This window comes from Corvus kubaryi, unplaced genomic scaffold (genome assembly GCF_017639235.1).
Source record: "Corvus kubaryi isolate FWS band 111438036 unplaced genomic scaffold, C.kubaryi_AGA036_p1.0 37354, whole genome shotgun sequence".
Taxonomy (NCBI): domain Eukaryota; kingdom Metazoa; phylum Chordata; class Aves; order Passeriformes; family Corvidae; genus Corvus; species Corvus kubaryi.
The window spans coordinates 12742097-12756719 of NW_024581116.1; the positions used below are offsets into that span (position 1 = coordinate 12742097).

The 14623-nt window shown below is 43.8% G+C and overlaps 1 protein-coding gene across 3 annotated transcripts in view; it reads right to left on the minus strand.

Annotated features, from left to right (window-relative positions):
* ATP6V1C2 (ATPase H+ transporting V1 subunit C2) overlaps nucleotides 1–14616 on the minus strand; it is a 19771-nt gene extending 5155 nt beyond the window's left edge. Inside the window, exons 1-5 of one of the 3 annotated variants that reach the window (XM_042033012.1) lie at nucleotides 14320–14615; nucleotides 13116–13183; nucleotides 6452–6537; nucleotides 2248–2342; nucleotides 1457–1548 (exon numbers count right to left, since the gene is read on the minus strand). In XM_042033012.1, the coding sequence (XP_041888946.1) occupies nucleotides 1457–1548; nucleotides 2248–2342; nucleotides 6452–6537; nucleotides 13116–13183; nucleotides 14320–14448 (470 nt within the window). In that variant the 5' untranslated portion in view covers nucleotides 14449–14615. Of the gene's footprint in view, nucleotides 1–1456; nucleotides 1549–2247; nucleotides 2343–6451; nucleotides 6538–13115; nucleotides 13184–14319 lie in introns of all 3 variants that reach the window. The other 2 variants (XM_042033011.1, XM_042033013.1) reach the window with 2 other exon arrangements.
* Between the last annotated feature and the right edge of the window lie 7 nt (nucleotides 14617–14623).

The window sequence follows — 14623 nt, forward strand, 5'->3', positions numbered from 1 at the left end:
GCAACTAAAAGAATCAAAAAGTAATTAACACTAAGGAAATTATATTGGTGACTAGCACATGGCTAGTTTATGCCCTTCATGTGAAATTACACCATTCTGCTGTTATTGTTTTTACAGTAAGGGTGTAAATGCTTGGGATGTACACATCTGCTCCCAGTCATTGCCACATCTTGTGGGAAGCACCTGCTCTCTCAGGAAGCCTGTTGAGCTGCTTGTGTGACCATGCTGCAGGCAGTGACCCATGTCAGTAGGGACCTAAGCCACCACAGGAACCCTGGCATTCCTGGACTGCCGTGGACAAGCACACTGACTGAGACACCTCCTGCTGAACGGCAGCGAGAGCAGCAGTCTCGTGCACAGGTGGAACCTGCAGGAGGTCTCCACAGACTAAGCCCATCTGATCACATTAATTCCTAGGACATCTAGATGTCCAGAACTGGCTGTGTATGGCTGGAAGGCACTAGGTGGGTAAGAGAAGAGCAGCTGCCCTCCCTGTCACTGGGTAGGAGTGAAGAAGGACCTAAACTAGTAGTTTTTGGTTTGAGGTTCACTGGGCCAGTCTAAATATTAATTAACTGGCTGGTAACTTTTTAGATCTTTTTTCAACCCTGGCAGCTATCTGGCACTGGTGGACACCAGAGTTGTCAGCATTTAAAGGTGGATGGAATGGTGAGAGGAAGATTGTCCCCTGGCCATAAGGTCGTCATTCTTCTCCCTCCTCACATTGCTGGAGCCCTGGCCAGCAGGCTGCCTCTGCCCTGTACCCTGTGGCCAATCCTGAGTAGGAAACATATGAGCATGTGTTGGGTGAGGGCTTGCACAGCACCATCTAAGTTGCTTTAAATTTACTACTTACTGGATTTTACCATTCTCCCCAGTGATATCCTAGAAAAAAACCCAGGTATCAGCACTGACATAGGCAAAGACCATAAGCAGATGAAGACAGGAGAGAGAACATTTGAGAAGCCCGAACAGTGTATTACCTGAACCAACAGAAGGAAAGAAAGAAAACAAAAATATAAGTGGGATGCTGGTGAGGTACAGGATCAAGCAAGACAGAGCTGTTTCCTTCCTGGGGAGCTCTGCAAATGCCACTCAGAACATAAGTCACAGCTCCATGTGGCAAAGGAATCCACCAGTTGACACAGCTCATCTAATTTCTGACTCCCTGAAATCCCATCGGAGCAAAACTGGGCATTCGGTTTTGACTTTTTCCAAGACTGCCTGCTCACACTGTCAACAAAATCCTGTTAGGAACTTCACTCTCCCTGAGCCAGTTTTGAGACATGCTGATGACACCAGCTACCCCACCACCTGTTTTCACTGGGTCTCTACATGCTCAGCATGTCCCAAAGATGGAAAACTTGTTCCCACCAGAACACATGTGGTCCACTGCACAGCAATGGGTGTGAGCACACCCTGCCATGCAGCAGCATCCCCAGTGCAAAATACTTACATGGTTTTCTTCTCCAGGCTTTGCAAATTTCCTTTAATGTTGTTGTACGCAGCTGATCGGGCCTTTAGGTCTGTTTCTATTTGAGTCACTTGCTAAACCAAAGTGAAAAAACAGAGTCAGTGCAGTATTCGAGGCCTTGTTCTCACCTGTCCCACTACTGCTGCACCTTAAAACAGAGACACAGCTGCCAGTCCCCCTAAAACCACCAGCCTGGGGCCAAGAGGGAGCTGGTGTCAGAGCTCTCCTGGGGCAAAGGCCTCTGCAGAAAGTTGGGTTCAGTCAGCTGTTGCTGTTGGTGTGCTAGAGCTCTACCTAAGGGGCAAGTTCATGGTTTCATTTGTTACCTACATTGAACAACAACACATCATGCCTTTCTGAATGAACTGACAGGGTAAATAATTCATCCAGCCTGCAGGCATTTGATTTAATGTCAGACCAACAATTTCACAAAAAACACCTCCGAAGTGGAGAATAATATGGCATTATATGAAAAAAAAAAAAGAAAATTACAATGAAGGGGATTACAGTGCAGAAAACTATCAGTGTACTCTAGTGAATCTGATAAAGTGCTATATACTTACAGACTGGATAGGTTTCAATATATGCATCATTATTATTGCAGTAGAAATTAAAATAATATCAACTGCTTCAGTAAAAGTATGTGCTTCTGAGCTTGCTCCTGCCCAAACCAAAGGCAAAGCTCTCACTGACTGCCATGAGAGGAGGGATCACAGCCAGCCAAAAGACATGCTACCTCATGATGACATGTTAAAATCTGGAGTACAATTTACCTTTGCTAATGCTTCTGATATATTCTTCAGCGGCTGCTTTATGGGATATTTGGCCATGTCCCACTCAAACCGTGTCAAGTAGCTAATTAGGTCAACTGAAAATGCAAAGAGATGCATGAAAGCAGATAGTGTACCAGATGGTAGGTCAAGGCTTGGGGAGTAGTCCCCAGCTATAGCTTAGGCATAGTTTTGAATAACTTTAGAAAGTTAACCAGAAGCCCAACTCTGAATTCTTATAGAGATTTGATCTAGATCAAATCTGCACAGATCCTATGCCCAATCTAATCAACTTTCTAAACATCCCCAAACTTAAAAGTTAAACCAGAAATCTTTTCTGCATTACACCTAAGAGTACAGAAAATGTGTAAAACTATCTGTATCAGCAGGACACAGCAGTATACAGCTATTCTTCTTCAAAGCAGAAACAGTTTTGTGTAATCTCAATCTTCATTTCTGCAATATGACTGAATTTAATACCAGCAACAGCTATCAGGAAAATACTTTTTGCTCAGGATCAGCAGTAATACTCAGGGTTGTTGAGAGCTTGAGCAAAGGTATTAAGAGCATAGCAGATGTCACTTCTCCGTGATTCAGTCAAGTGCTCACTAGAAATCAAACAAATTCAGGTGCGATGAGGAATTCCTCATTGACCTTGCACACAGAGGTTCCTGTTTCACACAAAGCTAGAGACTATTTATATAAATGGATACATCCAGTCACAGCATCCAAGAACAGAAATTCACAGCAAGGACCTGTGCATGCAACCCCCAAAACAAGGCACACTCGGAGCATGGGGAGCCATGGCTTCTTTTCAGAATCAAGGGGAAATTAACACATACAACACCCAGCTCCTAGAACAAGATTTTCCTGTTCCACTGTTTGAAGATCAAAGGTTCTTGATGTTAGAAAACATTAAGGCTTAGTACATTATGGTACCAAATAAGGAATACTCCTCCAGTAGCTCATGGAATCAAACATCTCTTTGTCTGAGTCCTGAGAGCCTTTGGATGCTGAACACACCACCACACAGTGTTCTTGCAGATGTTTATAGGATGGGACAAAGTCATGCATCCTGCCACAACAAGGAGAGGGGCTGGGACCGCCCCCTGGAAGGTTAGGGAGACAAGGGGAAGGCAGCAGACAGGGTCTCAAGGTCTAGAAAAAGAGGCCAGAGGCACTGTCACCTAAAGGGTGGGCTTCCTTCCAGACCGGGAGGGTAAACATGGATAATATCTAGGAAGTTGCTCTGAGGTGATGGGGAGCAAAACAAGCTCAAGGTGCCAAGTAAAAGGACATGCATGCTGGGGCCCTACAGTGCTCTTTGCTGCCTTGTCCAGGGAGTGAATTCAGTCCCACAGCAAAGCTTGAGCACAATTTCTTGTGGGCTGGACTTTGAGGATTAGGGGAAACTTTTTGAACCAAGATGCAGGAGAAGGAATGTGAAAAACTGTGTAATTGCCACACTACCAGGCTGAGGGTACTCTGCGGTCTCATGTGATACTGAATACCCTTGGCAGGAGAGCACTATCCTTTCCATGGGCTTCTCTCACCCCACAACAGAGTCAGTTTACCCTATTAGATTTCCAAAGCATGGAAAGTCTTATGTTAGGAGAAATAGGCTTCTTAGCAAGAGATAAACTGCCTGGAAGGCAGAGAGCACTTGCCATGGCAGTATTCTCCCCCTCTTTCAAAACCACAGCTGTGTCAACATCCCCCACATCCAATGAACAGGAGTCACGAAGCAAAGATCCAACCCTTCCTGCTAATATCTGATCAGGAATGAGCAATTTCTCCTGCACAGGGAGGGCGTAGAAAAGGGGGAAAACTGCAGAAGGCTGGGAGAGCTATGACACAGCTGCTGCATGCACAGTTCTCCATTGGTGCTCGCTTGTGATCTCTGTGGGGAAGGCAGGGAGGTCAAAAATACTTCAGCAACAAAGTTCACACAGCGTTTTCAGCACAGGGTACACAACACAAGGATTTCACCCTGCTGCCTCTCTTCTAAGCTCATGTGCTTAGGCTTTGCAGACACAGGCTCTTTAAAGACAGGCACTGACCTATTTATAGCTGATAAGATATAAAAGCTCCCTGAAGAACTTCACATGCTCTTTCTATCCTCACATCCCTAGAATCTCAGCAGCATCCAAATGTTGGGCAGTTGAGCACAGCATGAGTTCTCAGCCCAGTTTTTCAAGCTCACTCTGGAGTGAGCTTGCCAGTGCTGGCTGGCACTGGTGCCGGTTAGCTAAGCAGCCTGATCTTGGGGATGGCACAAACTACTGTGAATACACTATCAGAGCTGTGTTTAAAATGCCAAGCAGTCCCAGCACCCTGATGCTCCTGGAATGGCATCCCTCATTTATGCAACCTGTCAAGTCACTTCCAGAAGGCTTCACACAGCTGCCCACGTGGGAGAGGTGATTCCTACCAGCTCACAGCTGCCCAGGGAACCCACAGCCTGAATGTCTCATAATCTAACTTACACACCCAGCTCTAAAAGGCAATGTTAAACACTTCCCCTCCAAAACACTTAATTCTTCAAAATTGTTATGCTTCCCATTTTGCTTTGTTTTGGGATCACTATAAAGAATGGAGTTATTTCACCACTTACCAAATTTTTAAATTCATTTGGGCTTAACATTTTCATAAATGGAAGAGAATTTGGTATGATTCTATGAAGAAAAGCTTTACTTACATTTCAAGAAAGCTTGTTTATGCTGTTACGATATATTAAAAGTTTCTATATTACACAAGCACACATTTCCCTCTATGAGAGAGAAATTTCCATGTGGCTGCTTTCAACTGTTGTCCACCGGAAAGCTCTATGTGTGTGTGTGTGTGTGTGGACGCATTCATGTAACTGAAAGTGCTGTATTTTTTACTACTTTGCATTTTTCTTCATAAAAATCTAGCAGAAAAACTTTTTAGACACCCAGCCACCACCAAGCTGCTATTAGAATTATATACAAGTGAGCTAATGTCAGTGTTACTTAAAACTGAGTTTGTCTTGGGATGGTCCAGTAGTATGAAACAGGACCACACAGCAAGAAATCGTATCTTATAATTTTGTTTCTGATTTCACAGCCTCGAGGAAGACTTCAACTTTAGAGTCCTTTTGCTAATCAGAAAGGGAAGGAGGAAGAATTGGTACAGTAAAGTTGCTGATGCTTATGAAGACTGACACTGGAATGTATTAGGGGAATCCTCATATACGAAAGCTGACTTCATTTTTTAAGATGATGTCAATAATCTTAGAAAGGTTAATGTCCTAATTCAATACAATTTGTTTGGATGACCAAACTCAGACAGAGGAAATTCATAACACATGCAAATAATTTCCACATCCTTCTAATACGACACATGCAGAGCTGATAGGAAAAAAAATTATGTAAAAAGGGGAAACAAAGGAAATTAATGAAACCTGCTGTTCCTCAAGTCATAGGGATATCGTGATCAAGCTACGAGGTTGTTACTTGAGAAATCCATCGTAACCTGATCACTGTATCTCTACAACGAGACCAAGACTTGTGTCTAGCACTAATATGCACAAATGCATGCATGTAACAACACCACAACCATCAGTCCTCAACATACTTTTGAGACATTTCATTTTATCCTTTAGCCCTGAAACACAGTAAGTGTGATTATTGTATTTCTCGAACAGTTGCACCCATCAAACATCAGTCTTATATCATTCAAGGACATTTCTAAAAGAACTTCCTCCTCATTCTTTACGAATACAGGTCTGAAATACAACATTGCAGACAAAGGGAGATGGAGTGTGCACTCCTAGTTTATTCAAAAGCATCATTCTGCAAGTCTGTAATCAGCATGCATAACACATCAATTTTGTTGTATTTTTCCAGAACAGCTGGAAAATGCAAATCACTAACAGATCACTGACAGATGTCACACAGCCATATAGAATGAGATTTAGGTGCCCATAAGAAATCAAGCCCAGACAGGGCACAGAAGTGTGCTAGGTCATGTTAGGAGTGAAGAAGGATGTCTCCTACTTTCATCTTCACTCCGAAATTAACTTCTGCTAACTGAGAAAAATGGGAGCAGTCTAGATATGTTCTTATAAAATGTTGCTGATGGTTGTCCTTTCTAAAGCATGAGGGTTTTAATTACACATATTCATATTCTGAAGCAAGCAAAAGCAGCATCAACGTATTTAAGCCCCCACACTCATAGCACCTACCTCCATTGGCCAGAAGATTTTCCTGGACTTTATCTTTTGAGTCCTCCATAACTTCTCCTATGTACTGGGCGATTTTCTTTATTACACTTAAGTGTAACAAGAGAAACTTTATTAGTGAAGAAACAAAATTATTATAAAGCAGTTTTCACAATGATCTGATAAACACAGAAATGCCCAAACAAAACACTTCTGAAGCAAGGCAGGTTAATTTGCAATTCAAATGATGATAAACAATCTATGACACAATGCAGAATTAAGTGTCTTACCTCTAAATACACTGATCTCTTCAAAAACATCGGCAATGTCATTTTGCCAGTGCTCTGGACTTACAGAAGATCAAGTTTCAGTCTTCTGTACACTCATTATACACACAGCAGAAACCAGAAGGCAAGAAAGGCAAGAAACTAGTTTAAAACCCCCAAGGTGACAAAAGAACAGGAGGCTACATACAGACATTGACTGCAAATCTCTTCCACAGGATGCTAAAGAAACCCCTAGGGATTGCTGAGAAAAGGTTCTCAGAAAATACTCGGGAAAATAGCAGTTTTGTCTTGCTTGATGGGGAATTTCTTTCTTACTCCTTTTCTTTGGGGGACTCTCTCTCTCTTCTCTTTTAGCATGGTGGACAAGACACTCCTTTAAGGTGTAGGAGAACTACATTCAAACCCTTCTGCCCAATTCAGACTAGTGATTTGTACAGAGACCCTCCTGGAGAACACTGTCTCCACAGAGTCACTTTTCTTTGCTTATTTTAAGAAATGGATTCATCAAGTCCCTCTAGCAGTAGATCCCCCTGTCTCTAGTCAAAGTACCTGTCTCATACAGGCTGAGAGACTTTCTGGTTGTTCAAGTGTCCTTCTGCACTCAAAAATATTCACAGAATTTGGCCTGCAGTTCCCTCACTGTCCTAGGTTGACTACACCTTGGAAAAAACCCAGCAGCTACAAGGTTACTGACTGATTATTAAATTGGCAGAGACATGAAGTGGACATAATCCTTGGCATTGTGAAAGGGAGTATAATGGCAGGCTTCTTATCTCTTTCCTTACTGAGGGGAGACTACTACAGCTGCAGATGAGCTGGAGACTGAAAGGGCATCTACAGTGTTTGGACAATGTGTTGTGTGACATCCTAGGGTTTTCAAGAGCAGGAAAGGGACTTTGGGCCAGGATACCAGGAAAGCATCAGAGAAGAGGATTTTCTTTCATGCGCTGCAAAGCATCTATCTCTGTTCCTGTGAAGAAACAGTCTTAGGAAAGGTTTTCCAGTTCTATGACAGGCAGGAAAAATCTGAGATTGCTGATGCTTCCAAGAATGCAGTAGTTAAAATTTAAGCTGTTTAGGGTCAATTTAGTCTGAAGAACAGAAGGTATTACTGAGACCTTTCAGTATATAAAGGGTACTTATAAGAAAGTGGAGAGAGGCTTTTTACCAGTGCCTATAGTGACAGGACAAGAGGCAACAGTTTTAAACTAAGAGTAGATTTAGATAGGACATAAAGAAAGAAATTCTTTACTGTGAGTATGATGAGGCACTGGCACAGGTTGTCCAGGGAAGTTGAGGATGCCCAATCTCTGGAAGCATTCAAGGCCAGGTTGGATGAAGTTTGGATAGGGCTTTGAGGAACCTGGTCTAGTGAAAGGCGTCCTGTCCATGGCAGGGGGTTGGAACTAGGGGATCTTTAAAGTACGCTTTCAATCCAAATCATTCTTCTCATGACCCTGGACAGGTGCAGTTCGGAGTGCCTGTAGGAGGCATCTATACCCCTATGCTCCAGTTCACATCACCTTCTCAGAGCTGCTGCAGTTTTTCACCACCTGGCTGCAGCCCCATAGGGAGCTGGCACCAGCTGAGGGTTGCTAAAGTACAGCACGTTGCCCACACTCAGGCTGTGGGGGGGTTGAGGGATCCAGACAGAGGTTCCCTTGTGGGGTACAATGCTTCTCTCACGGATCTGGAGGCCAAGGTAAGTCCATGGGCTGGAGTGCTGCACTTTGTCCTCACAGATCTCAAACCCTGCTTCTTCTATGGCTTCAATTGTCTTTTTAAGAGTTCTGTCCAAGTAAGTTTTTTCTGATGCACAGATTAGTATGTCATCCATATAGTGGTAAATGATTGCTTCCGGGAACAGGGGACAGAATGTGGGCGATGTACCACTGGCAGACGGTCAGGCTGTTCTTCATGCCTTGTGGGAGGACGAGCCAATGGTATCTTCTGAGTGGGGCTTCATCGTTAAGAGAGGGGATGGAGAAGGCGAACCGTGGTGCATCCTGGGGATGGAGCGGGATGTTAAAGAAACAGTCTTTAATGTCTATGATGGCCAGCAGCCAGTCTCGGGGCAGCATCGATGGTGATGGCAGGCCGGGTTGGAGGGGGCCCATGTCTTCAATGACTTCATTGATCTTTCGTAGGTCCTGGAGTAGTCTCCATTTGTCCTTGCCGGGCTTTTTCAGTACAAAGACAGGGGAATTCCAAGGGCTTGTGGTTTCAGTGATATGACCTTTGTCAAGTTGCTCTTCCACCAGGGCTTCCAGCACGCTGAGTTTTTCTTCTTCAAGGGGCCACTGCCTCACCCATTTTCGATTGTCAGTCTTCCAGGTGAGCAGGGGAGTAGATGGCAGCACGCGTTTCTCAGTGGCCCCAGTCAGAAATCCTGGCTGGGAATGGTAAGGGTGGCACCCCACTCGGGCGCCAGTTATTACAGCTGGTGTGGAGTCAGTGGCTCTGACCCAGGAAGAGGTGACCGGCCCAGGGAGATGGTCCCGAAAGGAATCGCCTTCCCAAGGCCCGGTGTCTTCCCTCAGCTGCTGGCAGAGGAGCCCTTGCAGAGACTGTCAGCTCTTTAGTGATTATCAGCTCGTGATTCCAGCTCAGCTCTGCAGGGCAGCCTCCAGGCCAAGCCAGACCAGAGAGAGACGAGAGGCTCGTGTGGCTGGTTCCACACGAAGGCAGCTTTATTGTTGGTTCCCTCCGGCAAAGGGGAAAGCCAGGGATGAGTGCTCTCTCTCACAGGGGCAGAGGCCTTTGCTTTTATAGGGATACAGGGGATGGGTGAAGGCCAATGGGTTACAAAGGATCTGCATAGGGTCTCCTAAAGGATTGTGGGTCTGTCTTTTCTCGCCATGACCAAAGAAGTGGTTGCCTTTCCAGGGAGTCCTGCTGGGCGATTGCAAAATCTCTTATCTCAGCAGAGATCCCTCCAGGGCAGGGGCTGGGCATACCCCACATTCCCTGACCTCTGCAACCTTGCCAAGCACTTCTGCATATTTCAGCTTGTAGATAGAGCTGTTTTTTGTCTCCTTCATGATGCTCAGAGAGCCCAAAGGATCTTGGAACAAGACAGCAGCTGGTAAAACCAGCATAGGATGAGGCTAAAGACATTAGGGAGAAAGCAGTTTACAGGGATGTTTTTAAACCAGGAGCTTCTCCAAGGGGCCTGAGCTGCTTTCATTACTCTTGACTGCAGCTGGTGGCTGACCTGACAGGTGGGAGACAGCTCTGGCCTCTCTCCATAGATACAGAGGGTGGGACAGTTGTGAGCTCTCATGCACCTGACAGTCCTACCTGCCCAGGCAAGGCTTGGCTCCTTTCCAGCCCACACATCCTGTGGTCCCTGCAGCAGGATAAAGCCACAATGTGTGTAATACACTGTGCCAGAGAAATGTTCTCCAGTCCTGCCTTAGCCTCTGTGCCTTGCATCACATTCTGTGAAATGCAAGTGGGATTCACTCACCCAATACCTTTCCCATGCAAAGACAGAACACATCCCCTGCACACCATGATGCCTGGGGCAAATGACAGGAATCAGACCCCTGGAGGAGCCCCACTGACTACACTGACATCCAACAATGGGCAGTTTTCACAGCCAACCGTCAGATCTCTGCCTTTAGATGAGATTAATCTCATCTTGAGCAAATACCATGTTAACATGATGCATTATAAAAGGAGTTTCAGCAAAACTGCTTCAAGAAGTAGTAATAAAAATCTGTAAAGAGAGTAACTCCATTTAACCTACTATTATGTCTTGAGACTCTCATGTTTTGCTTCTGCAACTGCTGCAATGTCATTACCTTCAAAAAAAAAAGAAAAAAAGTCTAACACTCTTTAAGTGATACTGAGAATGAAAGGGTGCTACCTGCCAGACCTCCAAAACACTGCAGGGAGCAGAAGTCCTGCAATCTGAGGCCACTCCCAAGTATGCCACTGACCAAGGACCAGAGAGAACCCCCGGGTAAGAGTGATCCAGGAGACTGTCAGCTTTTAAGAGAGCTTCATGCTACCACAGGATGACATGGAAAAACACTCCTCCTCCCTGTGTAAATAAATAATAAAAGTATGTGGAAACAATAGCTCCTGCAAACTCTTGCCCCTTCTCTGCTGTCCTGGCAGGTGGCAGCGCTGACAGGTTTGCACTGCCTGGCTTTACTGGCAGCTGTGTTTATCCAGCAACAGTTCAGCAGGCAGCTCTTTCAGAGGACCAGGAACATAAATGCTCAGGTCATCTGAACAGGCTTGTAACCCTCTGGATGCCATTTACTTCAACCAAGTGTGAGTGCTTGGCATTTTAACTCTTGAATTACAATTTAGACATAAAACCTGAGGCATTTATTTAGTGCAAAATGCTTTTGTATGTCCTTGTGGGACTCACTCTGCTAATACATTTGATTATTCTGTTGTTTTGATTAATCCTTGCTGATTATTCTCTGTTACTACTCTAATGTTACTACTCTAATGCTTTTTTCTTATTTTTCAAAACATCTTTCTTATTTTTAAATCTTGTTGATCCTTCCTGGTTACCTATCTTTACAGGCAAATGAGACAAACAGGAGGAGTCCTTGCCTCAGCCGATTACAGTGGAAGGGCCTCACTGACCCCTTTGCTCAGTGCCTAGAGTCATTACTGGCATTAAAGGGACAATTAGTGGAGTAAAGTGGTGTTCAGCTTGAACAAGAAGCTGTACCATGCTGGCAAGTAAAGACAAAGATAAGAGAAGGAGTCGGTAAGCCTAAGGAGCTCCTACTGACATTTCACATATAACTGCCCTCCATGATCTTACACGGATTCTGCAGTCAGCTTTTCAGAAGTCCTAATTCTTCACAAAGCTGAGAATTAGTTATGCCTTTCTGAAAAACCGCTTCTGATGATTCCTGGCAGCCCTCAAACCCAGACCACACAGTTGCTTCCTATCTGCTACCCTGACTAGAGACACAGAATCACAGAATATTCTGAGCTGGAAGGGACCCACAAGGATCATTGAACTCTTTCTATTAGAACAGGTAGCAGGTATTGGCACCGTCTCTCCCCAAATTTGCCCCCATTCCCACCTCCTCAAGAATCTCTGCAACTGAACAAGAAGCTGGAATGTGTTACAAAGAATATGGGGCAGTATTTTTGGCAGTCACGGTGGAGATGGTTTTGTCGATAAATTAAGTTGCTCTGTCTTGCTTAAAGTCCTGAAAAAGCAGTATGGTTCAGTTTTAGGTAGTCCTGTGAGGAGCAGGGTGTTGGACTCGTTGATCGTTATGGGTCCATTTCAACTCAAGATATGAATCATATTCTATGATTCTAAAAGATCAATCTTGTGTGCCACCCAGAGTTACCAGATGCAATCATCCTAATACAGCCCTTAGGTAGCACCAGTAAAACTAGAAAAAAAAAATCCTATGCAGAAATGTATTCTACCAGACCAACTTTTACTTAAACTGCCTAGCATAGATTCAAACAGTTTATATCAGGGTTTCTGTACGTCTTTGCAACTGCCACACCAAGATCTATGAAAGGATTGAGCATACTTAGACAAGAAAATGCTTATCAGTCCAGACTGGAAGAAAAAAGGCAAAAAGACCCAGAGCTAACACCTGCCTCTGTGACCAAAACTACATGTGAGGTACACTGCCAAAGCAAAAAACAGGACAAAGCAGAAAAACCCAGCAGCTTATACTTTCATTGCCTCAAAGTCTACCTTGTGCCATGAAGTATCTTAAAACCTGGCATTTTCTCAGCTTGCTGTACTACATTATTCTTTTGTACACTCAGGTCAGTTTGTCCCAAAAGGCAAACTTGGCAATTGTCAGCAAGGAGATCATGTGAGTCTTTCCTTAAGTAGTTTTGATGCAATGTGAGTAAATATTCTGGTTTTTAAGGAGTTTAAAAGCCTGAGAGGGAGGGGCTGGACTTCATTCAAAAGAATATAATCGTTAAAACTCCTCTATCTGGTTGAAAAGGCATAGAAGGCTCAATAGAAATATTCTGTCAGAACAAGATCAGGGAGGGCTTCATATTCTCTAAACGTTTTATCAAGTTTCTGGATGGGGTGGGAGGATGTTCTTTAAAACAAAAGCAAAAGCACAAAATAAAACAAAATAGCACCACAACCCACCATTTTAAGCAGTTTCCTTATGAGAAACAGCTTCCCTAGCACTGCCACTCAAATGGATTGCTGTGCTGACAAAACTACCGTGGACATAATTCAACTAAAGTTTAAGGAGTGATCCTTTCTTTGTGGTAACTCCATGGCAATCAACACAAGGGTTAAACGAAGTCTATCCACTTTAGTCCAGTTGTAGTCCAGGTTGAACTAAGTCAGACCAAGGTGAACACAAGGACATACCATCCCATAAAAACAATGTCTCTCATTTGTAGGTGGTAAATAAGATCTATTTTACCTTTCAGCAAAGCTATCAAGTTTTCCCAACTCATCTGACAGACCAACAAGAGCATCCAGTGTCCCCACCTGTGCAAAAGATGAGAATTAGGTGAAAGATGCACAACTCTGTCTAAGGCTTCTGTTGGCAGAGCCTTAAGGAGACTGACTTTTCCTTAGCACATGTGAATTTAACAGTTTGGCAGAATTTTATTTACTTGGTGGAAAACAGTAGCAATTCCTTTACCCAAGAACTAGGGCATAAAAAGCCTTTTCTAATAAAGGAAAAAAGTATGTGTAGTCTCAAGATTACACGTCAGTGCCTTTCTTCCTGTTTTCACTTCATCCTCTATCATCCAGCTGCATAGAATAGTCTTTAACCTGACAAAATAGTGATAAGAAATGCACACAAATAATGCACTCATACAAGCAAGTCAGATGTACTGAGAGAACCAAGGGAAGCAGAACTTATTCAAAAGGGGGTGTCTGTCTGAGCTCTTTGCTATTACCAAAGCAAGTCTCTCGCAAAGCAATTTCTGACCAACATCTGCTCTTTGAATGACTGTCACAGTCATAACCCCATATTTATGGTATTGCAGCATATTGCCAAACCTTTTCTTGTAATGTTGCCAGCTCAACATTATGAAGGGTCAATCTAAGGGAGAAGAAACAAATTTTATGTAGAACAAATAGAATGTGAATGGGCATCTACAGATAACCCAAATGCTTTACTTTAACATAAGCAGATTCACACCAGCAGCGGGTTAAGGTCCACAGATGGTAAAAATAAGGTCCATGGATGGTGAAAATCATATCAATCTCAGGTGTGCATACAAAAAAGCAACACTCTTTTCTCTGTCAGTAGTCTTGCTGCCATGGCTGTGGAGAGTCAGCTACTCCCTTTGCATTAATAATCCATTATGTACCATACTGTATGACTCTCATGATTAGGAGCAAGTTGTACATGGAATGCAATAGATCAGTTATTTAACATCTCACTCATGTTCACTCCTTATACATGTACTCTTCCAATGTGAAGCTCAGCTTCGAGCACAATGACTTACTTCTCTGTGTGCAGTTGACTGAACAAAATTCAGCCCCCAAACACAATCTCCTTCTACTCTCTACATATTACCCCAAAAGATAAATCCGGTATTTATCCCAAAAGTCCTTAGCCCTGGCTAGTGCTGCTGTATTGCCCATATACAAACCCCTTCCTCACTTACCTTTAAGTCTGGAATATGGAATTTGCTGTTGCTGGACAAGTTGGATTTAGATGTCACAGTGTTCATTCTCTCCCATGCCTGCAGATTTGTTTTGTCTCCTGGGGCAGAAATCAGCCAGAACTCTGACATGATCTAATATTTTCCCTTCACTCCTGGTCACTGTAGAAACTCAAAGCAGGTAAGCGGATAAAAGAGCACCACACAAAATGTGTTCTTCCCTAAGAACAAAAAGAGTTAGAATAGATCAGAGATTTTTCTTCTTCAGAAACACCAGGAGAGTGAGTCAGTCCTGTGTCTCAGGCTG